This window comes from Chlamydomonas reinhardtii, chromosome 12 (genome assembly GCF_000002595.2).
Source record: "Chlamydomonas reinhardtii strain CC-503 cw92 mt+ chromosome 12, whole genome shotgun sequence".
NCBI lineage: Eukaryota > Viridiplantae > Chlorophyta > Chlorophyceae > Chlamydomonadales > Chlamydomonadaceae > Chlamydomonas > Chlamydomonas reinhardtii.
In genome coordinates, this window is record NC_057015.1 from 8,494,747 (window position 1) to 8,517,706 (window position 22,960).

The following is a 22,960-nucleotide window of genomic DNA, read 5'->3' on the forward strand; positions in this document are numbered from 1 at the left end:
AAGGGACTACTGGAAGGGACCCTCATCTGTTTGCAAAAACCCATGTCAAGCCCGTACGGAAACCCGTTATCCCGCATCATGGCCAGGAGACCGCGTGACTGAATGACATTTACAAGGGTCGGTACCTCGCCTGAAGCCAATGCAGACACAGACTTCTCAACATCCTCTTCCACTCCAGTTGCCATCCTATTTAGATCCCCATCAGACCACCAGCTCCTGCCTTACCACTGTCCCATCGCACACCACCAGCTCCGTCATCACATTCCATCCCCGCATTTAAACCACTCAACTACAAAGTGCGTGCACGTACAACCTCTTCCGCGCTGTTTACGCAATCTTAAGATACTCGTCCAGCTTCTCGCCGCTGATCTCCTCCAGCTGCGTCACAACCTGCCGCACCCGCGACGCCACGCCCGCGTCCACGTCCTCCAGCAGCTCGCTGAGGAAGGGCAGGCTCTCCGGCAGCAGCACCAGGTACTCCTCACGCAGCCGGTCCACCAGCTGCGCCACCACCTCCAGCGCCAGCGCGCGCACGCGTGGCTCGCTGCTGCGCGTGAGCATAAGCGCGCCGTGGTTGAGCGGCTTCCACAGCGCATCGCTGTTGGCGGCGACCGCCAGCGCCAGCAGGCAGCCCACGGCCGCGGCGCCCAGCGGGCCCGAGGTGGCGGCGGCGCCGTCGGCGGCGGTGTAGGAGCGCGTGGCGGAGCCCAGGCGCAGGTAGGCGGAGAGGTCGGCATCGGCATGGGCGGGCGACAGCAGCAGCGGCAGAGCGGCCGCCGGCGGCTCCGCCTCGAGCTGGGACAGCAGCGCGGGGTGCAGGCGAGCAAAGCGCTCCGCGTCGATGAAGCTCACGGTGTCGTGCAGGCAGCAGCGGTGCAGCGCGCGAATGATGCGCAGGCGCAGCAGCCACGCCAGCTTGACCTGCGCTGCCGCCTGGTCGTCGGCGCCGTCGGCAGCGGCGGCCGCCGCCTCAGCCTCCGCCAGCGCGGCGGCGGCGGAGGCGCGCTTCTGCTTCTTCTTGCCGCGGCGGGCTGCGCCGGCGGCTGCGCCGTCGTCGCCGCCCAAGTGCGCGATCGCCGAGTCCAGCAGGTACCGGAAGTACGGCACCAGTACGGAGCGCAGCCGGTCGGTCAACGCGTTGACCGCGCCGTACAGCGCCACCATGCGGCCCAGGTACGACGGCTCGGCGCTGCCCTCCGGAACCGACACGGTGCTGGCCCACTCCAGCAGGCGTAGGAACATGGGCTTGAACCGGGCCTCGCTTAGCTTCATGGTCAGCGCCACGAGGGCGCGGGTGGCGGCGGCCTCCACGGCGTCAATCGCAGCGTCGCTGTGCGCGACCAGCGCCGCCGGGCGGCGCTGCCGTACGTCGAGCGCGCGCAGCAGGAAGTTGAACAGCGCGTCCGCGTACTGCGCCGCCACCTTGGCCTCCATGGCGGCGGCGGCGGCGCCCACCATGTCCAGCAGCGCCACGGCGGGCGCCGCTGCGGCGGCGGCGCCGGCGCAGTCGGCGGCGGCGTCAATGCAGGGCTGCAGCCGCTCAAAGAGGGCGGGCAGAAGCAGGCGCGCGGGGATGGCGCCGGGCAGGGCGGAGCGGATGCTGGCGGCGAACTGGTCGCAGCCGGCCACGCGGCAGGCGAGCACGCGCGGGTTGAGCAGGATGGCCAGCACCGCGGCCAGGTGTGGCGACAGGAAGCCGCCCAGGCTCTCGACCAGCGCGTTGAGGCTGGCCAGGGCGCTGCTCAGCTCCAGCGCCGCATCGTCGGCGTCGCTGCTGGCCTTGCTCCTCCGCTTCTTCTGCGTCTTGCCGTCACCTTCGTCATCGCTGTCTCCGTCCTCCTCGTCGTCCGAGTCGGTGACGGCGCCAGCGGCCTCGTCCTCATCATCTGCATCCGACATGGCGGCGTCAGCAGCCGTGCCGGCGCGGGCGAGGCGGCCCCAGGCAGAGTCCGCCGCCGCCACAGCGGCGGCCACGGTCGACGGCAGCACAGGCACCAGCTTGGGCCCAAGCGCGCGCACAAACGCCGCCACCGCCGCCAGCGCACTGGCGCGAATGGCGGCGTGCGAGTCCTTGGTCGCTGCCAGCACCGCCGGCACGCCGGCCAGCAGCGCCGCCGCCTGCGCCTGCCCGAACTCGGTAGCGATGGCCGCCAGGGCCACCAGCGCCAGCTGCCGCGTCAGCGGCGACGCGGCCGCGTCGCCGCTGGCGGCCAGCAGCGGCGGCAGCATGGCGCAGGCGCGGCCGGCGGCGTCAGCCGCCTGCCGCAGCTTGGCTTCCCGCACCCGGTGAGGCAGCTCGACTTGGTCGGCAATCTCGCCGCGCACGCCGCGGACCTTGTCGGTGAAGAGCTTGAGCGCGCGGCGCTTGACCTTGTCGGCGGGGTGCTCAGCCAGCGTGAGCAGCGCCTGCAGGTAGGCGTCGGGCGCCATGACGCCCTGCAGCGCCCCAAACAGCGCATACAGGCCGCGGCTGGCGGCCAGCACGGCGCGCGAGTTGGTGGTGGCTGCGGCGGTGCCTGGGGCCGAGGTGGAGGTGGGCTGGAGCAGCTGCATCTGGGCCAGGGAGGCGGTCATGAGGGAGCGGCAGGCCGTCTCCAGGGCGGGGTCGGCCTCGGGGCGGCGGTGGGCGGCCGTGGCAGCGGACAGCGCGACCTTGAGCTGCAGGGGAGAGAGGAGGAGGGAACCGGGGATGCAGGGGAGAAGATCAGGACCTTGTAGAATAACATGCAGTCAGACGGTGGTGGGTGCGGTGGTGGTGGTGGATGAGAACTGTGCACTGGATAACTGAGGCCTCATAGAAATCCGCTAATAGCATGTCGTCATTAGTCGCGGTTCACCCGTAGGATCACCGCGTAGGTGTGTGTAACAATGATAACATCATCGGCCGTCGATGTGTATGCATGTATGCATCAAGGCGTACGCGTGCTGTGTGCGTGTTAGCACTGGTATGAACCGTGTATTCGTAACTACCTCACGCAGCAACCACAAATGCGGCAAAACCTCATTCATACATGCCCCGAGGGGCCGCTCTCACCTTGAGCTGTGCGGTGACGAAGGCCACCACGACGCGCGGCAGGGCCGTGTGCGCCTTGCGGCCGGACTCGGCCAGCGCCAGCTGCATCACACGCGCGCAGCAGCCCAGGCGCACAGGCAGCTCCACCTGCGTGTGCAGCGCAAACATGAGGTGTTGGTGGTTGGGCGCGAGGAGGAGCGGCGAACGGCGAAATCGAGTGCGTGCGGCGTGTAGGACCCTTGGGGACGTGTAACCATTGTGATGGATACCATTACATGTGGTGCGTGCCAGAGAGGAGAGTAGCCTCAGTAACCGTAGTAATAGTCCGCATGGGCTAGCTAAGACTGACGTGCAAATGTGATAGTTTTGTCATCACCGGCGTCTCTCCTCATCTGTCTTGATCCTCCGGTATGCACATGTCATGCACGAATAATATAAGTAACAAAGCGAAACAATTTCTCACCTGCAGCGCGACCTGCGAAGCCAACTCCGGAAGCCACACGGAGGGCGGCGGCGCAGCGCCAGCCTCCCCAGCCGGCGTCTCGGGGGCAGCTGCGGCGCCCTTCTTGCCGGCCTTCTTTGGCGTCTTGGCGGCAGCGGCGGCGGCGGGGGTGGAGGGGGTGGCGGAGGGAGCAGCCGCGTGCTGCAGCATGACCAGCAGACCGTCTGACAGACCCTGCTCGACCTGCGAGGAACGAAGGGCCGAATGAAAAGGGTGTTGCTCAGTTATCACTGTGGCCTAGGGCATCAAATGGTGCAGGGGCGTGCGTGTTGTATGCGTGTATGCGATTGCCATGGAGAGGAGGTTTTGAACCGTCAGACAAATGCCTCGATTGTCGTCTCAGACGGCTACAGAGCCAGCAAAACGCCGGACATCTGCATAGGTCGCCGCTCGGATTCGTCATCTAAGAAGTCATCACTCGGCCAAAATCTCCTCTCTCTCATGCCTCCATGCCTCAGGCACCTCGTGCATGCATCTTATTCCAATAGTCTTGCACCAAACGGTACATCCTTATCGTGCCGTTCAACAATCCTCACCTGAGGCAGAGCTCGCATCAGGGCCAGCAGCAAGTCCAGGCGGCGGTGCGGCGGCAGGCCGGGCAGCGAGCCTACCACCTGCTCCCACAGCGCCGCGGGCCGGCGGCCGGCGCCCACCCAGGCCGGCACCACTGCCGACAGAGCCGTGGCGCCCACTGCGCGGCTGTGCTCGTCGTCGGCGAGTGCGGCCGACTGGTGCACCACAGCCAAGACCTGAGGAGGGGGGAGGAGACGGCGGGAGGGAGGAAGCGGGAGGGGTGAGGAGGTGGTGAGAAGGAAAGGGATGCACAGGTGGAGCGGGCAAAGGTGGCGTGGGAGCTGGTGGTGGCTGGTGGCGGCAAGGCGGCGGATCGCGCGGGGACCTCATATTACGAAGTATCAGCACTGTGTGCTCAGAAACTGTGAAAGCAATGTAAAAAAGTATAATCATCGGCCGCCCTGCTCCACTGTCCACACACGCGCTTGCCGCCCATCCAAACTCGCTCATGCAAGCCCCTCGTGTCATGTCCCAAATCCCGCCCCGCTGCCCAGCGGTCCCCTAGCACAAACCCCACGCACCTGCAGCACGTGCGACAGCGCCGCCTCCGGCATGCGAGACGCCAGCGCCGCCAACAGCGACAGCGCCGCGTTGCGCACCGCCGCGTCGGGAGCCTCGCGTGCCGCCGACACCGCCAAAGCCAGGTCAAAGGCACCGCCGTCAACGGCCGCCGCCGGCGCCGCCAGTGCCGTCAGCGCCTGCAGCGTCAGCGTGGCGGCGTAGCCGGCCAAAGAGGACTTGCCGCCGTCAGCAGCATCGGAGGCCGCCTGGTCCTGGTCGGCATCGGCGGCCTCGTCCTCGTCCTCTGCGGAGGAGCGGAGCGTCGTGGCAATGCTGCCGACCACAGGCAGGAGACGCCGCAGCAGCGCCTGCAGCGCCGGCACCAGCGTCGCAGCCGCAGTGATGCCCGAGCGCCACTGCAGCAGCTCCAGCGCAACCACGGCGTCACGGAGCGCCGCGGGGTCAATCGGAGTCGGCGCCGGAGGCGCAGGTGCGGCGGCGGCGTCAGCCGCCGCGCCGTCAGCCTTCTTGCTCTTCTTCTTGGCAGGCGTGGGGGCAGCAACGGTGGCGGCAGCGGGAGGGGGCGCGGCGGCGGCGGGCTCGAGCAGCGGAATGATGAGCTGCGCCGACAGGGGCACGGCCTCCAGCGAGGCGCGGGCGGCGGCGCGGACGGCCTCGTCGGGGTCGCTCTCGTAGCGACCTAGCAGCACCGCAAAGAGCTCACGCACCGCGTTGCCGACCGGCGGCAGCGTGGCGAAGAGTGCCGGCGTAATGCAGCTTACGGCGGCCAGGCGAGCCGCCGCCAGCGCGTCACTGGCGGCGCTGGACGTAGCCGCGACGGCGGCCGGCAGTAGCTCTGCGACCTCTGCAAGCTGTCCGACGCGGTCGGCGTGGGCGGCGGCGGCAGCGGGCGTGTAGAGGCGGAGAACCTGAGACACAGCGGCGGCGTGGGCGGCGGTGGCGGCGGCGGGGCGCTCGCGGAGCGCCGCGGCCACCGTGCCCAGGAATGAGCTGGCAGCGGCGAAGAGCTCGGCCGGCGGAGCCGTCATAGACGCGGCGGTAGAGGGCGAAGCTGGCGAGAGCAGGCACGCGAGGATGGCGAGCGCAGTGGCGGTGCCGACGGCATCAGCTGCGGCCTCGGAGAGGCTGGACGCAAGGAAGGTGGCCACTTCAGCGGTGGCACCGGGGCTCAGCGCCAGCGGCGCCCCGGTGGTGCCAGCGGCGCCGTCGGCGGCGGTCTTGGGGGCGGCCTTGCCGCGCTTGCTTGGCGTGGCGGCAGATGCTGCCTCAGGAGTGGCGGCGGCGGCCGAGCCGGTCACGGTGCTCCGCAGAAGTGCCGCCGTCGCATCGGCGTCGCGGCAGATGGCGGCGCGGTGTGCGAGGAGACCGCTGCAGAGTGCCGCGGCCGAGGACGCCGACATCACCTTGCCGGCAGAGGCCTTGCCGCTTGACAGCAGCTGTGCCAGCGGCGCCAGGACGTCACAGGCGGCGGTGCGCACAGCCGCCTCCGGCGCCGCTAGCGCCACCAGCAGCGTCGGCAGCCAGCTGCTGACGTCAGCGGCGCCGGCAGACACCAGCGCCGCCTGGACGTGTAGCGCCAGGACCTTGAGCTGCACCGGTGTCGACGCCTCGGCCGAGGGAGCGGCGTAGATGGCGGCGAGGAAGCCGCCACGAGCGGCGCCAGGGCCGACGGAGCGGGTGACGACCAGAGACGGCAGGTCTTGCAGCGCGGCGGCGCCACCGCGCAGCGCCGCCAGATGAGTCAGCACCTGGCGGGCACTGCCGCCGTCCACATGCGCGGCAGAGGCAGCAGCGGCGGCCTCTGGCAAGCGAGCCAGGTTGGCGCGCAGGCTGCCCAGGACAAGGGCCTCGTGGGAGCCGGAAGGGTCGGAGGAAAGCGCGGGCAGTAGGGCGGCGGTTGGCAGGCCGTCGGCGGCGGCAACGCGCTCGGCGAAGGCGGCGAACCAGTCCAGGCCGTCGCTGGTAGAGACGCCGGCGGCGGCCGCCGCGGCGGCGGGCAGCAGAGCCTCCGCCAGGCCAACGGCAGCACGGAGCAGCGGCATTGTGGTGCTGCTGCCGCTTGCGGCCTTGGACGCCTTGGCAGGAGTAGAGGTGTGCGCGGCAGCGGCGGTGGTGGGGCTGGCGGCGGCAGCGGCGGCGTGCGCAGCCAGAAGGGCAACCTGCTGGGCCCGCATCGCAGCGGCGGCGGCCGCGCCGCCAGCAGCGGCGTCGGCCGCCGACGCCGCCACGAGCTCTGACAGCTCACGCGAGCGAGCGGCGGGGTCGGTGGTGACAGTCTTGGCCAGGGCAGCGACAATGCCGCGTGCCACAGCAGCGGCGGCGGCGGCGCGCTGGGCCTTCTTAGACAACTTCTTGCCGCCGTCCTCGGCGGCCTCCTCGGAGCTGGCACCCTTCTTCTTGCCACCCTTGCTCGACTTGCCGCCGGCCGCGGCAGCGCCGTCCGCAGCCGGGCCCTTGGCAGCCGCTTCCAACTCCGGCAGCGCCGCCGCCAGGCCGGCAAAGATCGGCACGTGCTGTTTCATACCGGCGGCGGCGCGCGCCGCCTCCACCGCAATGCGGGGGTCGCGGCCGCTGGGCAGCAGCAGCGCCGCCAGCTGCAGCGCCGCCGCCTGCACGACAGCGGCAGAGCCCACGGCGGCGGCGCCCGCGTGCCCCAGCAGCTCTGCCGCCTTGCGCGCCGCCTTGCGGGCAGCGCGCAGCTGCGGCAGCTTGGCGGCTCCGTACAGGTAGGTGCCGAGCTTGTGGCTCAGCGGCGTCAGAGCGTCCAGCAGCGCGGCCGGCGGCAGCGCCTTGAGACACGACAGGCCCAGGGCCGCCGTCACGACGCTCAGGTCGTCATCGCGCAGCCGCTCCAGCGCCGCCGCCGTCAGCGCAGCGCGCGCCTCCGAGGCCTCCGGTGCTTCAGCAGCAGCAGTGCCGCCAGCAGCAGCCTTGCCCTTCTTGGAGCCTGACGGCGCCGCCAAGTCAGAGTCAAGCTGCTGCAGTGCCATGCGGCGGACCGCCGCCTGCGGCGCCGCCAGCGCTGCCGCCAGTGTCATCATGGTGCCGCCGCACGGCGCCGAGTAGCCGCCGGCCGCAAAGGTGGCGCGCACGAACTCGAAGCGCGCGCGGTCCTCCGGCGCCAGCGCCGCAGCGGCGGCCTCGGCCGTCTCGGCGGTGCCGCCGGCCTCGTCCTCTTCGTCCTCGTCATCATCGGAGCCGGCGGCGGTCTTCTTGGTGCTTGCAGCCTTCTTGGCGGCGCCGTCAGTCTTCTGTCGCTTCTTGCGCTTGCTGGCGTCGTCGTCCGCGTCAGCAGGGGCGGCGGATGCGGCGGCGGCGGCTGCCGCCTTGCGGCGCTGCTCGCGGAGAGGCTCGAGGAAGGCGTTGACGGCGGCATCGGTGGTCTCGGGGTAGCGTTGGTCCAGTACCCTGAAAGCGAAGAACAAGTAGACGAGTAAGCAGGATGAGGTGGAAAGGGTGGAATAATGTGGGGTAGGAGAAGATGCGTGGGCTGGGGTGCGGGCGTGGATGAGAGAGGATTGCAGAGGAGTCTTCAGAGATAAGGGAAGTAACGAGTCCTTCAGGAGTCAGGAAGGATTATGTAGATAGAAGGGTTTTATCATCAGCAGACTCCCCTCTCGCTCTCGCTGACGTGCGTTGAATAGCGTGCCTCTCTTACATGCTACGTATGCCATCACGGACAAGCCACAGCACGTGCTCATGCATTCACCACAAAGCACACGGCACACAACAAAGCTCGTCGCCAATCGCACTCACCGCAGGACCTTCTGGCAGCTCGTCCGCACCGACGCCTCGGCCTTCGCAGCTCCGCCAGCCTCCAGCAGCGCACTCGCCAGCGCATGCGCGGGCTCGCCACGCAGCGCGCCGCCGTGTGCCAGCGCCAAAAGGTCGGCCTCGGCCCGGCGGGCGGCGCCGCCACTGGCGCTGGCGGCCGAGAGTGCGGCGGCCATGGAGCGGCACAGCAGCTGCAGCAGCGGCGCCAGGCGGATGTTGGGCCGCTGTGAGAGAGCCGCCAGCTCGCCGACAAAGTTGGGCAGCGCCGACAGGTACTGCGAAGGACAAAGAGAAACATGCGAAGGAGAGTTAGGGAAGGATTAGGCATGGTAGCGGCACCCATGCAACGGCTGCGGATCACTAGTAGCTGATGCTGCCGCTGTGCAGGGTGTGATATATGCAGACAAAGTAAAGTCTGTCCTTTGCTGGGTAGGACCCAAAGGGTAACTGCCCCGACGGGGCTCCCCAAGGCGATGGAATCAGCATCGGAGCGCCGCACCGGCCTGGTCCGCCGGCCCGGCTCGACCCCACGCGAGCGTGGAGGAGCGCACAAGCCGGCGGGGGCGCTTGGCGCGGCGAAGTCGGTGTGAACGGTGTTCCCAAGGGACCATGCACCCACGAGGGGGCGCCAGCGGCGCCCCCGGGCGCTCCCGCTAGGGGGCTGTGAGGACGTGGCAACGTCTACCCTCAGCCCACCGCTGCGTTCACTGGCTCACAATGCTGACGCTGACGCTGAACCGGCTGTGATCCCTTGTATGCAATGCGAGCAAGCTGAGCGCTGCTGCGTGCTACGCTGCTGACCAATGACACATATAGCCATCTGCCTGCCACGAATTGGCCTCGGTGTTGTGTGGACCCACCTTGAGTGTCTTGTCGGAGAGGGTACGGATGTGCGGCTGCGTGACGGCCATGTGCGCCATCACGAGCAGCGCAGTGCGGATGTGCTCCGACACAATCTCCGTGTGCTTCAGCATCGTGTTCAGGAGCACTGTGAGGAGAAACACAGAAGGACAAGCAGAAAAGGAAGGGTGAGCAAGTATGAAACAAAGTGCATGACGCAGAGCTCATGTGCATAGGCTAGGAAGGACAGAAGGACGGGATGCGGCGGGCGCAGGGCACGCCGGGGCAGCAGTGGGGTGGAGATGCCTCAGGGAATACAAACTGTACTTGTGTCGCGCAGAGCACCCGGGTGGGGCGCCTCGCCATAAGATAAGTCCTCATCACCGGCATCGGCCCCCTGCCCCGGCCGCCCGCCACCCTGGCCACACCTCCTTCCCGCAGCACAGCCCACACGCCACACATCAAGCGTTACCAGGTCCCAGGCCCTAAGCGCCCTCCCAACTCGGCTCCTAGCCTCACCCCCAGCCCCACCCGCATTAACACACTCACCCTTGACGAAGTCGCGGCCCAGTGTGGCCCGGCTGCACAGCTCCGCCACCGCCATCAGGGTGGCGGCCCGATAGTCCTGCACCGCGCCCGGCCCCAGCCCCGCCAGCAGGTGCGGCAGCAGCGTCGCCAGCGCCTCCTCGCCCACAGAACGCAGCACCGCCAGCACCTCGCACAGCACCACCGCGTAGAACGACAGGTAGGTGCGGCTGGCGAAGCCAGCCAGCGCGCCGCCGGAGGCGGCGGCGCCGGCACCTTCGGCGCCGGTGGTGGCGGCTGCGCCGCCGCCAAGGCGGCCCGCGGCCTTGCAGATAAATATGAGGAGCTGCTTGTCGTTGGCAGCGCGCTGCGCGAGTAGGTCGCGAGGCAGCGAGGCGCCGCTGGTCTGCATCTTGGCTAGCCAACCCCACAGGCTGCCGGGCGGCCCCAGCGCCAGCGTCTGCACCAGCCGCACGAACTCGTTGGTGGCGTGGTAGGGCAGCGCGGCCGTCAGCAGCGCGTCGACGTTGCGCTCGTTGGCCCTGAGGAGGTGAGGAAGAAGATAGGCAAGGCGTGGAGGCGGTCAGGTTTGAACATCCTCGGCATGAAACTGTGTCGTGCCGCTAGACTGTTGCACCAACAAACAACGCGTGAGCGTGCCGCAACACGACAGCACCGCCGGCTAACTCACTTGTAGCGGCGGATTAGGTACTCCAGTGCTTTAAAGGCGGGCGGCGCCAGGAAATGGTTCGTCAGCAGCAGGCAGAAACTGCCGATTGACTCGTCAAGCCGCGACAGGAACTCGGCCGTCTGCAGCTCCGGGTTGATGTCCAACGAGGCCCGGCTGAACAGGCTCTCGCGGAAGGGACGAAAGCGCGGCTCCAAGCGGACCAGCTCCTCCAGACCTGTGCGATAAAGCGACAGGAGAGGAAGAAAGGTGCATGTGAAGCCCCATGGTGACATTGTAGAGTAAGATAGCAGGCATGCGGGTGCGGGCAAGGCGGGGTCGGCAGGATGGTCGGACCCCGCTGCCGTCGGGCGATTGACGCGAGAGCGCCGGTGGGCATTCAGCGCTTCTAACCAACAACTAGTTTGAAGCGGGAGCACCATTGCATGACCGTAGCCCGGGACAAGTCGACTGCCCCGGCCGCCATAGCGCCGACACAGATGGCGGCCCCCGGCGAACCGTATGAACCCTGGCTGGCGCACCTTGCGTCGACAGATCGTAGATTGTTTGTAGATCGACATCAGCCGCCTTCTGGGCGTCGAACAGCAGCGACGGCTTGCCCTTCTTCAGCGCCGGGGCCAATGCCGGCTGGCGCTGCTTCTGCAGCGCCTGCAACTGCTGCGCGAGAGCTGATGCCATGGCAAAAGACTAATGTAGTCTATGCAGTGGCAATCGGAGCTCGCACGCTCGCCGCGACGGCACGACGAGTTGTGCGTCTCGTTTAGCTTGTTCTTGATTGAATGGCGAACAGCTACAGCACAGTTCTTGTTCTTGGTGTTGTCTTGAAAGGGCTCGCGGCCCGAGGAAAGGCGGTGCTCGCAGGCAATTTATGTCCAGAGCGGCCGCCCATGCAGCGCCGGCCCACCAAGAATTTAGGCTCGGTAACAGACGTGCTATATGCATGGTATCTTCATGATCGAAATTGCAATTATCCTGAAAGCCTGGGACTCAGGCTCCTAGAGCTCGCGGCCGCCATGACACGCCACGAACCCGTCCGCTCGGACCCCTCACGGATCCACCCCGAACCATCCTGCCCATTCCAGCATTCATAGACCTTAAATTCTTTTCAGAGGGGACTGTCCCCTCTGTAACATCCGCATTCTTAAATTCTTTTTCGCCAGTATCATCATGCATTACTTTTGGAACTCCCTGGGCCGACAGTTGGGGTGCACTACAGATGTACGCGCGCACACCACAGCAATCACGCACGCACGCGCCGTTTCCTCAGTGCGCTGCATCTATTTTGGTAGCCCCCACATGCATATCCTGCAGACAGTGTCCACCTCCTTCTCAGCGGTACAAGTAAATGCCACGAAAGCTCAGCAGATCACGCAGCCCCGCGTCATCCACGCCAGCACGTCTCCAGCCCAGCCCCGCTCGCTCGGTTTGACAAACTCCACCAGAATACACCCCGCGTTTGGAACCCCCGGTGTCACACGCAGGTTGTGGCGACGCACCAGCCCCTCTATCGCGGGCTTCAGCTTCGGCACGCCGTCCGCGCTGTGCAGGCCCTTGCCCACAATCAGCACCAGGCGCTGCTGCGGCGGGTTGGAGGCACGCGCCGCCGCTATCGCCTTCTCCACCTCTGCTATCGCCTCCTTGACCCTCAGACCGTGTAGGTCAAGCTCCCCGAGACTCCGGCCGGTGTTGTGCTGTGCCAACGCTAGCGCCGCCGCTCGCGCGTTCGCCTCGTCACACTGCAAGTGAGCCAAGCACGGCCGGTACTTTGTTGTTTGCTACTCCATGGCCAGAGCCGTCACTTAAAGGGACCCTAGGCGCATAATACAGCATCCTCAAGACGTCCCTTCGGCATGGAGCAGGTGTTGCCTAAGTCGCTGCCTAAACGCACTGCTGCACGCCCCTGCCTGTCGTACCTGTGCCGCGTGCTGCTTGCCCTCGCGCGACAGTTGCCCCGCCCGGGCGTGGTCACCCCGCCGGTACGCCTCCTTGCTGGCCGCAAAGGCGGCGTTGCGCGCCTGTACTTGCACGTCAGGGCACCACAACAGCCGCCGTTGCAGCGACACGTCCGCTCAGTTGCATTGTTGCCACTAGCACAAGTGCCCAGTGCCCATGGGTGCCTAACCGCGGCACCAGCGTTGCTGTCGTGGTCGTCACGCAGAGCAGTTCCGTGCAACCAGAACTTTTCACGCGACTGCTTGCACACTGAAGGTCGCACCTGTGCATGCGCGTCGCCTTGCGCTCTCCAGTACTCGGGCCTAGACGGGTCGCCGCCGGCCGCGGTGGGGTCACGCGACCAGCCCGAGCCCCCACTTGACGCGTTTCCCATGCCGCACCGCCGGGCTCCTCAATCCCGGGCCGCAGGCGTTGAGAAGGTCTGCGACGAAGTCACCTTCTAGGCTCTGCTCGAACCCGAGTTGGCTCTACTCCGGTGCAGCAAAGTAACTGGGGGATAACCGGGGGGTCCCCGTGCGGATGTCTGGGTAGTGCGTGTTCTCCTTATTCAACGTTCACGCTGCTGACATTATCGTAAGCGCCGCAGGTGCCTGAGCAATCGTGATGCAACAAGGGATTTTACTAAAGCTTCGTTTGCGAGCAAGGGTTTTGAGTCGCCTGGGTCGGGGTCACGAGGGTCGCAGGTCATGGAGTTTTGAGATTGGGCAGCTTCAACTGTAGAAGCAAAATCACTGATATCTTCAAATGTTGCGGGTGGACTGTAAAAGCGACCGATTGCAGTCGATTGCAGTCGATGGCCGCGCGTTCTTGCAGCAGACTAGCAGTTCTAGTCCAAATACGTGCGGGATGTATTGAGCACCCATACACTTCGGGAGACTAGGCACGCGACCTGGGGCTTGGCTCGCCAATCATAAAATGTCTCGCGAGCGAGTCATGCCACAAATTACGCACGCATTGTTGTGGTCGAGTCTCTCCGGGAGAACCTCGCAGGATGCGCAGCTAATCCTCCTCAGCGACGAAACCAACGATGCGGCACCTCTAGTAGCCCACAACGCTGTTAAGCTTGCGCTGTGTGGAGGTATTTCGGGCGCACTGGCGAAAACGTGCACGGCGCCACTCGCTCGCCTGACTATCCTGTATCAGGTACGTTTCTGGAACGTCCAGCTCGGCGCTCTGTTGGAACCTGGCCCCCCAGCCTGGAGGCCACACGCTCCCCTCGCGGCTTGCGTAATCGCTGTTCAGGTGCTGCAGCCCTGCTCCATGCGCGGCACGCCATCCCTACCCACACCCAACCCCTTCAAAACTCCCACAGGTGCAGGCTCTCGCAGCCGCCGCGCCAGCAACAGGCGCCGCGGGTGCGAGCCGGCAACTTGGCGTGATGGCAGCGCTCCGGCATGTGGTCACAACAGAGGGGCTAGCATCTCTGTGGAAGGGCAACCTGGTCACCATCATGCACCGCATTCCCTACTCCTCCACCAACTTCTGGGCCTACGAGTCCACCAAGCGGGCGCTGGAGGGGCGAGTGAGCAACGACGCGGCGCGGGCCTGGACCGCGGGCGCGGTGTCGGGGCTGGTGGCGTGCACGGCGGTGAGTGCGGGCCGCGGGAGCGCTGGGAGCCGGGCGTACTTGTGTGGCGACTCGCGGCATAGGGCGTGGGACCTCGGGATAGTGAGGCGTGAGGCGTGAGCCTCGCGCGGGCAGGCCATAGCGGCACGTGGCATGGCTTTAGACAAGCTGCGTGTAGGAGATGCCTGGCGTCTGCCACCTGCGTGAGTGACGTCGTGCATCACGCACGGCTCCACTGCCCCAACCCGCACCACAGGCGTACCCGCTGGACCTGCTGCGGACGCGCATTGCAGCCGACACGGCGCCCGCGGCGCCCGGGTCGGGGCTGCGCTGGATGCCGGCGCCTCGCTTCCTGACCCGCGGCCGCGTGCGGGCCGCCCTCAGCCGCATCCTGGCGGAGCACGGCGTGCGGGGGCTGTACAAGGGCCTGGGTGCCACGCTGGTGCAGGTGGTGCCGGGCCTGGCCTTCAACTTCTGCTTCTATGACACATTCAAAAGGCTGGCGCTGCAGGCGCAGGCGCGGGCCGAGGCGGCGGTGAAGGCGGAGGCTGACGGCGGCAGCGGGAGTGGGGTTGGGAGCGGGAGTGGGGGTGGGAGGAGCGGGGGTAGTGAGCAGGCGCTGCCGTCGCCGTCGCCGCTGACGAGTGCCGCCAGCGCGTGTGCGGCGGGGCTGGTCACGTCCACGCTGACGTTCCCGCTGGATGTGGTGCGGCGGAGGCTGCAGGTGCGTGTCGTCCTCTCACTGGTGATGCGGGTCCGACATACGCGAGAAGACGGGGCGTAGGCGCACAGGGGGGCGACGAAACCTTTCCTGTACCCACCCAATGCATTCCTGGGTTGGGTGGCGGCTCCTGGACGATTCGAACCTGTTCATGACAGCATCCCTGACTGTGCGGTGTGCAGGTGTACGAGCGCGGCGCGCTGGGCGCCATGCGGTACTGGGACGTGGTGGCGGCGGTGCGGCGCGAGGCGGGGCTGGCGGGCTTCTACAGGGGCATCGGGCCCGAGTACATGAAGGTGAGCGGGGCAGGGGGCGGGGGTGTGGAGGGAGGTTGTGGAGGGAGGGCGTGGAGGGGTGGGGGAATGGGGTATGGGGGGTTGTAGATTCCAGCCCAAACTAAACAGGGGGGTGTATGGGGGGGGGTAGCCGTTCATGGAGAACGGAGTGATTGAATCATAAGGGGGACACCGTTGGTGTGGAGCACGGGGGCAAGGGTTGCTGGGCTGGTGTGTGTGTGTGTGTGGTGTGTGTGGGGGGTGGGGTGGGGTTGGGGGGAGTGAAGTTGTTGGGGCCTAGCTCGGGGCCACTGGCTCTGACAAGTCCGCTTTCCCGCCGCTTCGGTGCCCTCCTTGCTTCCCGCCTCCAGGTGCTGCCAGGTATGGCTATTGCCTTCACCACCTACGAGGCACTCAAGCGTTTCACTGGCGCGGTGTGAGGGCGGAGGGGCGTCAGGTTGCCCGGAATGCATGTGCTTGCTGCTTCGTCGGTGCGCATGCCAGGGACATGCTAAGACGGGAATGTAAATAGTCTTCCTGATTCAATTGGCTGCGCCTCTTTCATTGGAACGGGTCTTGCGTGTCACACTTAGTGTTCGTTGTTGTTACAGCTTAACTTTTTGTTCACTTGCCACTGACGTGTGGGGTCGGGCATGGCATGCGCACCTGCGCTTCACTGAGGCCTCGCCTGGATGAATGGTGCCGTAAATTTATCCGTTTAGACTGTTGAATGCTGACACATTGCTGTTTCTGCGGCTGCTGCTGTGTAGTTTTGAGCGGAAAGCCAGCTGAGACGTTGTAGGGCGTTTAGAGCGAGGTGTGAACTGCACGATCATCTGCATTGCAGATGCGGCACGGGCTTCATGCGGAGGTCTGCAGACCCTGATAGCGACAGCACGGCGGCCAATAGAATGAATTCGTGGCTGTGATGGGTACCGCAGGTTGCTGCAGGTGCTTCAGCGAAGGGCATTGCCGCCTGCGTGGTCCTGTTGCTGCGGACTTGAGGATGCAGTTGTCGAGGGGATGGCGCACAGTGTGTGCGTGTGCGTGTGCATGATTGCAGAGCGAACACTGGAGGGACTGAGTGGAGAGACAGAGCGTTTCATTACCTTCATGGTCAAGCGTCGACACACGGGCGAACCTCGGGGCAATTCAAGTGAGAACATGATGCGGAACGCACGGGCCCCATGTCTTTGTCGAGGTGCCTGGAGTCACGCAGAAAGGATGCAGGTGCTCACAACCCTAGCCTCAATGCTGGCCTGGGCTTCAGGGTAGCACATCTGCGTTATGTCGGCGGTTTTGCGTCTTGCTTGCGCCACGATGCCACGTGCCATATATGGCACCATAGGCCAGAGCGGTTCTGCATCGAGGGGCGTCTTGTAACTTCATTTGGTCAATTCATTGGATGTGCGCCGTAAGCAGGAAGCTGGTTATAACTCAACCAGCGAGCCAGGTCGCGGTTGGGTGCTATCAACCCCCCGGCAAGGCCCATGCAGCCCGCCATGCAAGGGGTGCAAACCAACAGCAATACCGGCACGCGCGCACAGGTCACTAGCGGCAAAACCCGGTGCACTCGGGGGCCTAGGTAGTTGCGCCGTGCCGCATACACGATATCACCCGACAGGCTGAGCAGGGCACGTTCCATCGCACACCCACACGAAGCCTCCCAGAACCTGCCAAAGCGCGCTGTGTTCTGACGGCAATGCTTGACGTTTGTCCAGGTGTGTGTCATATTACGTGGAGAACTAGCGGATCCTCCCCCTTCATTGTCGGGCTCACGTCTTGTTGGCCTCGGTCTGGGCTCAGTGTCCCGCAGCCCCTTCGTATCGTGCAAACTGCCGCCAAACCCATCGCATCATGTATGACTCTACAACTGTTTATCAACCACCTCGACAAGTGGATTCCCTGCCTCATACGCCACACGCTTCAGTCGCTCCTTCCCAACCAGCTGCCCAGTCTGCGAACGGTTGTCCTCACGTGTCCTCGAGTAACTACCGCAAGCTCCGTGCTGTTGCCATGCGTGCCCACGCGCCTCTACCACCCCTCCAGCGCTACAGCCCATGAAACAAGCTCTATGCACTCCTCACGCGTGTACCTCATCACTTATCATGGCGCGCCACCCCGCCTCCCACCCGACTGCTCTCACATGCTGCTCCCGCTCATGAGCTGGTTGACCCGCTCTATCCGCTCCCGGTCCGCGGCGCTGGTGCAGCACACGTCGCAGCCATCCTTGAGCATCACAGTCTCAGACACTGCGGCAGCAAACACCGCAACACGTGAGAGCAGTGGTGAGTATGGTTGGACAGCTGAGCGGCGGTATGGTTAAGCAGTGGTGAGCCAACTCGTCGCTCGCTGGATTGCATGGCGTTTATGAGCAAGGGCATGTCATTTATGAGCAAGGGCATGGCCACGCCCCAAAGGTGGCCGCCCTGCGGTCTGGGCCGCATCTAAGGCAGGGTAGTGTGGGCTGAGGCGATGGCAAGGTAGACGCCGTGGGCAGGCTGATTCAGCAAGAGGGTCCTGGTGCCCCCACGGCCACTATGGGCCATGTCTGGTTAGCTGGCGGCCAGTGCAGTGCTGTTTGCGAGGGGCTGTGCAAGAAAGCACCCTTGTCCCCACCGCTCATCAAGCCATCACTCATCAGTCACTCACGCTTGTTGGAGACCTCAAAGGGGCTGGTGAAGGACGCCCGGAACGCCGGTGCCAGCTCGGGGCTCAGCAGCTCAGAGGCCACCTGGCGGGCGGCGAAGGCACGACGTGCACAGCAGCGAATCACGCAGGTCGAGTACGAGCGCAGATTGTTGGCACAACAGCGTTTCGGTGTCTCCCTCCAGAAGCTGTACATGAGATCCGCAATTGCTCGTTGTCCACAGCCGCCCTCTCTCCTTCCCTATTCCAGACAGGAACCCGCGCACATCTCCCTGCACCCATCCTGGGACATGCAGCCCGTGCGCACACCGCCCCATCACGTCGTCACCTCCCACTTCCGGTCATCTCCCTGGCACACTACTGCAGACCCTGGACTCGCAAAGCATACACCACCGTATGTGCGCCTAATGGTACCGTGGTGCCACGAGCCCCGCCAACCATGAGTTACTCCAGACGTGAATGAATTGGCTAGCCCCCACATCAATGTTGCCCCCCCTCCTCACGCGCTGCTCCCGTCTCTCTCACCGCCAGCACTAGGTTGCCCATGTCGTTCTCGCCCTTACGCCGCAGCCCCACATACGCGTCAGCCGCCGCCTTGGCTGGAGCCGGCCATGTGCACAAGGAGAAGCACGAGTCAGGGATGGAGGATAGACGCTGTGCCACAAGAACGTCAAGCGCAGATAGCATGCGGGGGATGATGAAGGCAAGCCTCACGATCGCCATGCTTCGCCCACTGGGCGCCCTTATGGAAGGTACCGCGGTCATCGACGAGCAAGTCCGCGAGCCTGCTTTGTGCTGGTGTGTTGACATGTACGTGGGGGTATGTGCTGGGAGGCTCCGGGCGCGGACCTACCCAAGACTTGGTGCTCTGGCAGCACCGTCCACTCCTCGTCCAGCCAGGTCGCCAGGGCGGTCGAGATCCCTGACCAGAAAGAAATGCAGCACGGATATGGGTCGGTGCAGAAAGTGACGTGGCAACTTCTGCGGGCGCAAGTAGGGTGGGGTCGGGTGCTCCAAGCAACTGTTGGGTTTTCTCACAGGCGGATTCAAACTCCACATCTCCGGTCAGAGGCTTCAAGAGGTAGGAGTCAATCTCAGCAGAACGAGCTGGCGCCGGGCCTCGCCGTGTAGGCACGTCTTGCAGCTGCATGGTTGCGCATCGGCGAGCTACGCATGTGGACAATGGCTGTCTACGAGCATTGCAGCATTGAGCTCGTGAAGAGCATGGACGAGACGATGTCACGCGCAAAGCGCCGAGCATGGTTTTGTCGAGTAGGTTTGTGAAGTGACGTTACAGTGCAGCAGCCGAGCCTTGTATAAAATATACAGCTATTTGCGAGTAAATACAAACGGTTATTCAGCTACGTTTTCGAGTAATACGTCAACGAAGGTGGCACGCCCTGGTGCACTACCACGCTTGCAGACACACGACGAGCCTCGTTTATCTAATGCCCCCCCCCAAAACGCCAAAGGACCTGCTTCAACCCCACATGGAACACGAAGGACATGTACGCAACCATCACACGATGCCCTTATGCTCATCTATACCATTCACGACCGCACAGCGGCACTGGGCGGGCATGTGTCTGACGCGGGCGGGGCTGACCGCACGATGCCGGCTGAAGGGGCCCCACGGGCGCACGGACAGTAACTGCAAACCATACGGAGAAATTGTGTTTCTAGGGAGCCGCCCGCCCTTCCTGACACCCGCTGGCCACCGCGCCACCGCCCCACCTCACCTTGCGCCGCCAGCACTACCCCGACCACACTCTTCAGGCACCAGGCCCGGCCTCGCCGGGCCCTTCCCTCACTACCGGGCAGCAGCAACGCCCCCATCCCCGACGACCCTGCCCGGCGGCTCCTTCACCAGCCCCTTAGCCGCCAGGTCCAGCGTCATGTCCTCCAGCGAGTCCTCCAGGGGCACCCAGCCCGACAAACCCAGGTCCGACAGCGCGCGCCGCGAGTCGTACTGCGGGCACTTGCCCCACATGGACTGGGGTGGAGGAGGGGGCCAGGGGGAGGAGGGAGGAGGGAGAAGCGTGGAGGCAGGCAGACGGTGGCGTGGCCTCAGGAGAGGACACCATTTCGGCACGCACGCACGCATGCTTGCAACGGAGGGTGCAGGGCTGGGACAGACGAAGCGCTACCCACAGGCATTAGCCAGGGGTTCCATGAAGAGGTAATGCACATGGCCGCGCCTTCGCACGCCACAAGCGCCGATCCCTAAACCTGGACCCTATACATACCCACACGCACACCTCCATCCGCTGCCACCCACCTTGATGTAGGGCCGCTGCCGCGGCGGCACCAGCGCCAGCACCAGCCACTGCGGCGCCACCAGGCTGGCGGGCCAGAAGCCCTCGAAGCGCGCCTTGATGGCGTACGTGGCGCCGTACATGGAGCCGTTGCGGGAGCTGCACATGTACCTGGTGGTGGCGGTGGCGGGCAGAGATGCGGGGAGATAGGGGAAGGAAATGGGAGAGAACTGGGTTTGGACTAAGTTAGAATTAGGTGGGAGGAGATGCAGCGGCTGGCCTGCCTCGCCTCGTACCCACCCGGCCACCGCACACGGGCCCGCTTGCCCGCGCATGTATGCAGGCGCTAGAGCGCTTGCCTGTGCGCAACCCCACCCCACCTGCCGTGCGCCCTGGGCGTGAAGGCGGCCAGGGTGTGCACTGCTGCCACGTCCCGCACGTCCACCGTGGGCCACGACAGGTTCCCCACCAGCGGCCAGCATTGTGTCAGCAACTGCTGCATGAACTTGGTGCTGCGGGGTGTGTGACAAGATGGACGGTTGGCGGGTGGGTTTGCTGGTGGGTTAGAAGTTGAAGGCGACGGTGGTGGGTGGTGGGTTGGATGGTGCGATTGGGGCAGCAACACGCCCACCTCCGTACACCGGTTGCCGCTGACCAACATTTGACTTACCCTCCCTCGTCCCAGCCCCAGCCCCAGCCCCAGCCCCAGCCCCAGCCCCAGCCCCAGCCCCAGCCCCAGCCCCAGCCCCAGCCCCAGCCCCAGCCCCAGCCCCAGCCCCAGCCCCAGCCCCAGCCCCAGTCCCAGCCCCAGCCCCAGCCCCAGCCCCAGCCCCAGCCCCACCCACCTGGGCGCGCTGCGCAGGGTCAGCGGCACGGGGCCGAAGATGATGCTGGGCAGCACCGTGACCAGGCTCCACCGGGTCTGCTTGCCCGCCAGCTCCCAGGCGCGCTGCTCGGACAGCCGCTTGCCGTAGGCGTACTCGCTGCGGGCGGGGCGGGGCGCGATGGAGGGGCGGGTATGACCGTGTGAGACTGTGGGTAGGAGAACGGCAGGTGCGGGACGCCGGCACGTGGGAAACGATGGGCGGAGGGCAGCACGTGGAAGACACCACCGGGGCAGGAGGCGCGAGGCACGATTTCAGGAACGCAAAGCACAGTGCCAGCGGCGCAGTGCGGCACGAGGCCACTAGTGGAGTACTGGAGTGCTGGCAACGCCGCCACTATACGGTGCTGGAGTACTAGCGCCCCCGCCGCCACTGCTCACAGCTGCGTGTCGGAGCCCTCTGCCTCCCAGTCGTCCTCCGTGAGCACGGGTTTGACGCTGTAGCCCACTGCGGCGATGGAGCTGGTCATGACCACTCGCCGCACGGTAGTGCAGCGCTCCACAGAGCCTGGGGAGGTGCGTTGGATTGGGGGTCAGGAACGACACGGAAAAAGGCAAGGGTAGTAAATTGCGGGCGTGAGAGCACACAGAAAAGGAGGCAGGGCGGTCGGCGGTGATCCTAACTTATTGATACAAAAGCCAGAAACCCCGCCGCCGCGGCCGTATGCCTTCAGGCGAGGGGGTGATGTGCGAGGGCCCCGACGCGCGCCCCTCCCAGTAGGAGCCGCAGGAGGCATGCCATCGATGGTGGTGGAGCGCTGAGGGGACAGCGCTGCGTCTGGAAGGAGTTACAAGGCCCTGGCACGACGTATCCCCAAAGGCTGTGGCGGCTGAATACACGGCCACTTGCAATGTGCCGTGCGCACCCACCCACCGACCCACCCAGCACGTTGTCCACTCCCTTGACCATGGGCTCAATCATGTTCTCCTTCAGGTTACCCTGCAGATGGGCGTGATGGTGGGTGGGATGGGGCAGCGGTCACCGGATCGAGGCCCTTGCAGGACGTACACTTCCGGGAACTAGAACTACTCCCATACCGTACCAACGTCACACAGTGACTTTCACATGTATGCGGAGGTGCGGCACACAAGGCACTGGCACCGCACTAGCACAGCCATTCGCAGCCGGCACCGCCCCCTGCTTACTTTTCCCACGGCCGAAGCAAGTATGCTATTCCATTTGGGCAACCCGCTAACGGCGCCACCGCCACGGCTACGGTACGGACCTGCTCCACGAGTACGGGCGCGGCGGTGTGGATGACAATACTGCAGCCCTTCACCGCGCCATCGAATGAGCCCGGATCCATCAGATCCGCCTTGAAGAGCCTGGAGATGGAGCGAGGCAGGGTGGCATTGCAGAATGGAGCGGGATCAAGTAACAAAGGTAAAATGCATACCTGCGCGTGCGTCAATTGGGGACACTTGGACTCGTGCTCATGCATGTGGCAGGCGAGCGCGTGTGCGTGGGACTGTGGGGTCTGCTATGGGGTTTCATGGTGGGGGCACCGCATACTCCACACGCATGTCAAAGGGGCTAGGCACTTACTTGAGGTTCTCCTTGGCGCCAGGTAGCGCCATCAGACCGTCCACGACAGCGGGGTCAGATGGGTTCCTGCCACAGGCGAACTTGTTATACGGTAGTGGATGGGGTGCTTGAATGCTTGAACCCGACCGTTTCCAGCGTGGCAGGCCGCTGGCCGGTCTCACGCACATTCATTTCCTCACCGGCACGTTCCGTGAACCGTATGGCCAGCTCGCAGGAGTCGTTCGATGATTGGCCCGGCAACATAGCCGCTTGCACCAGTGACGCAGACGCAGTGCTTTTCTTTTGCCTCAATAGGCAGTAATGGAACGCGCGTCAGGCGCTTCCGCGTGGCTTCAGGAGGAACCATTTTATTGTCCCACTAACACGATCCTTTCCGCTTCGTTCGTGGGTGGTATGCTACTTGTAGGGTTTGAGCTAACAACGCAAAATTGAATGGGTGCCAATGCAAAGCTTCCGTATCGGAACACACATGTGAATTCCGCACTCGGCAGTTGGTGCGCGGGACAGGAAGGTTGGATTCCTAGTCGAGCAAAAGCAGAGGGTGGTATGTGAATTCTGCACTGCGCAAATAGTTAGCCATTTAGTGCGCGCAAAGGACGCTTAGTCCGCCTGCGTTGCGCTGCTGGTTAGCTAGCAGCGCCTTGAGCAGCGCTATGTCAACCATGGCTTTTGCT

The 22,960-nt window shown here is 65.0% G+C and overlaps 5 protein-coding genes across 5 annotated transcripts; 1 reads left to right on the forward strand and 4 right to left on the reverse strand.

Annotated features, from left to right (window-relative positions):
- Window position 1: 1 nt before the first annotated feature.
- On the reverse strand, window positions 2–11,367 carry CHLRE_12g548000v5 (uncharacterized protein). The gene is made up of 10 exons (XM_043068918.1): window positions 10,959–11,367; window positions 10,441–10,654; window positions 9,774–10,291; window positions 9,245–9,372; window positions 8,367–8,659; window positions 4,610–8,018; window positions 4,052–4,264; window positions 3,477–3,698; window positions 3,035–3,160; window positions 2–2,658 (listed from the first exon to the last, which is right to left on the reverse strand). Exons 1-10 carry the CDS (start codon window positions 11,113–11,115, stop codon window positions 328–330), a joined length of 7,611 nt encoding a protein of 2,536 aa, XP_042919062.1. The 5' UTR covers window positions 11,116–11,367; the 3' UTR covers window positions 2–327.
- A 54-nt stretch (window positions 11,368–11,421) lies between these two features.
- CHLRE_12g547950v5 (uncharacterized protein) lies at window positions 11,422–13,137 on the reverse strand. The gene is made up of 3 exons (XM_043068917.1): window positions 12,653–13,137; window positions 12,351–12,452; window positions 11,422–12,173 (listed from the first exon to the last, which is right to left on the reverse strand). The coding sequence occupies exons 1-3, from the start codon at window positions 12,761–12,763 to the stop codon at window positions 11,796–11,798; spliced, it is 591 nt and encodes a 196-aa protein (XP_042919063.1). The 5' UTR covers window positions 12,764–13,137; the 3' UTR covers window positions 11,422–11,795.
- Window positions 13,138–13,237: 100 nt separating this feature from the next.
- Window positions 13,238–16,348, forward strand: CHLRE_12g547900v5 (uncharacterized protein). Its single transcript, XM_043068916.1, has 5 exons — window positions 13,238–13,533; window positions 13,703–13,978; window positions 14,214–14,681; window positions 14,861–14,974; window positions 15,325–16,348. Exons 2-5 carry the CDS (start codon window positions 13,769–13,771, stop codon window positions 15,391–15,393), a joined length of 861 nt encoding a protein of 286 aa, XP_042919064.1. The 5' UTR covers window positions 13,238–13,533; window positions 13,703–13,768; the 3' UTR covers window positions 15,394–16,348.
- A 3-nt stretch (window positions 16,349–16,351) lies between these two features.
- CHLRE_12g547850v5 (uncharacterized protein) lies at window positions 16,352–18,827 on the reverse strand. Its single transcript, XM_001693929.2, has 5 exons — window positions 18,641–18,827; window positions 18,456–18,524; window positions 18,128–18,201; window positions 17,606–17,687; window positions 16,352–17,205 (listed from the first exon to the last, which is right to left on the reverse strand). The coding sequence occupies exons 1-5, from the start codon at window positions 18,750–18,752 to the stop codon at window positions 17,096–17,098; spliced, it is 447 nt and encodes a 148-aa protein (XP_001693981.1). The 5' UTR covers window positions 18,753–18,827; the 3' UTR covers window positions 16,352–17,095.
- A 54-nt stretch (window positions 18,828–18,881) lies between these two features.
- CHLRE_12g547800v5 (uncharacterized protein) lies at window positions 18,882–22,947 on the reverse strand. The gene is made up of 9 exons (XM_001693928.2): window positions 22,466–22,947; window positions 22,287–22,352; window positions 21,967–22,066; window positions 21,623–21,680; window positions 21,122–21,248; window positions 20,703–20,840; window positions 20,238–20,369; window positions 19,881–20,028; window positions 18,882–19,595 (listed from the first exon to the last, which is right to left on the reverse strand). The coding sequence occupies exons 2-9, from the start codon at window positions 22,316–22,318 to the stop codon at window positions 19,413–19,415; spliced, it is 918 nt and encodes a 305-aa protein (XP_001693980.2). The 5' UTR covers window positions 22,319–22,352; window positions 22,466–22,947; the 3' UTR covers window positions 18,882–19,412.
- Window positions 22,948–22,960: the final 13 nt, after the last annotated feature.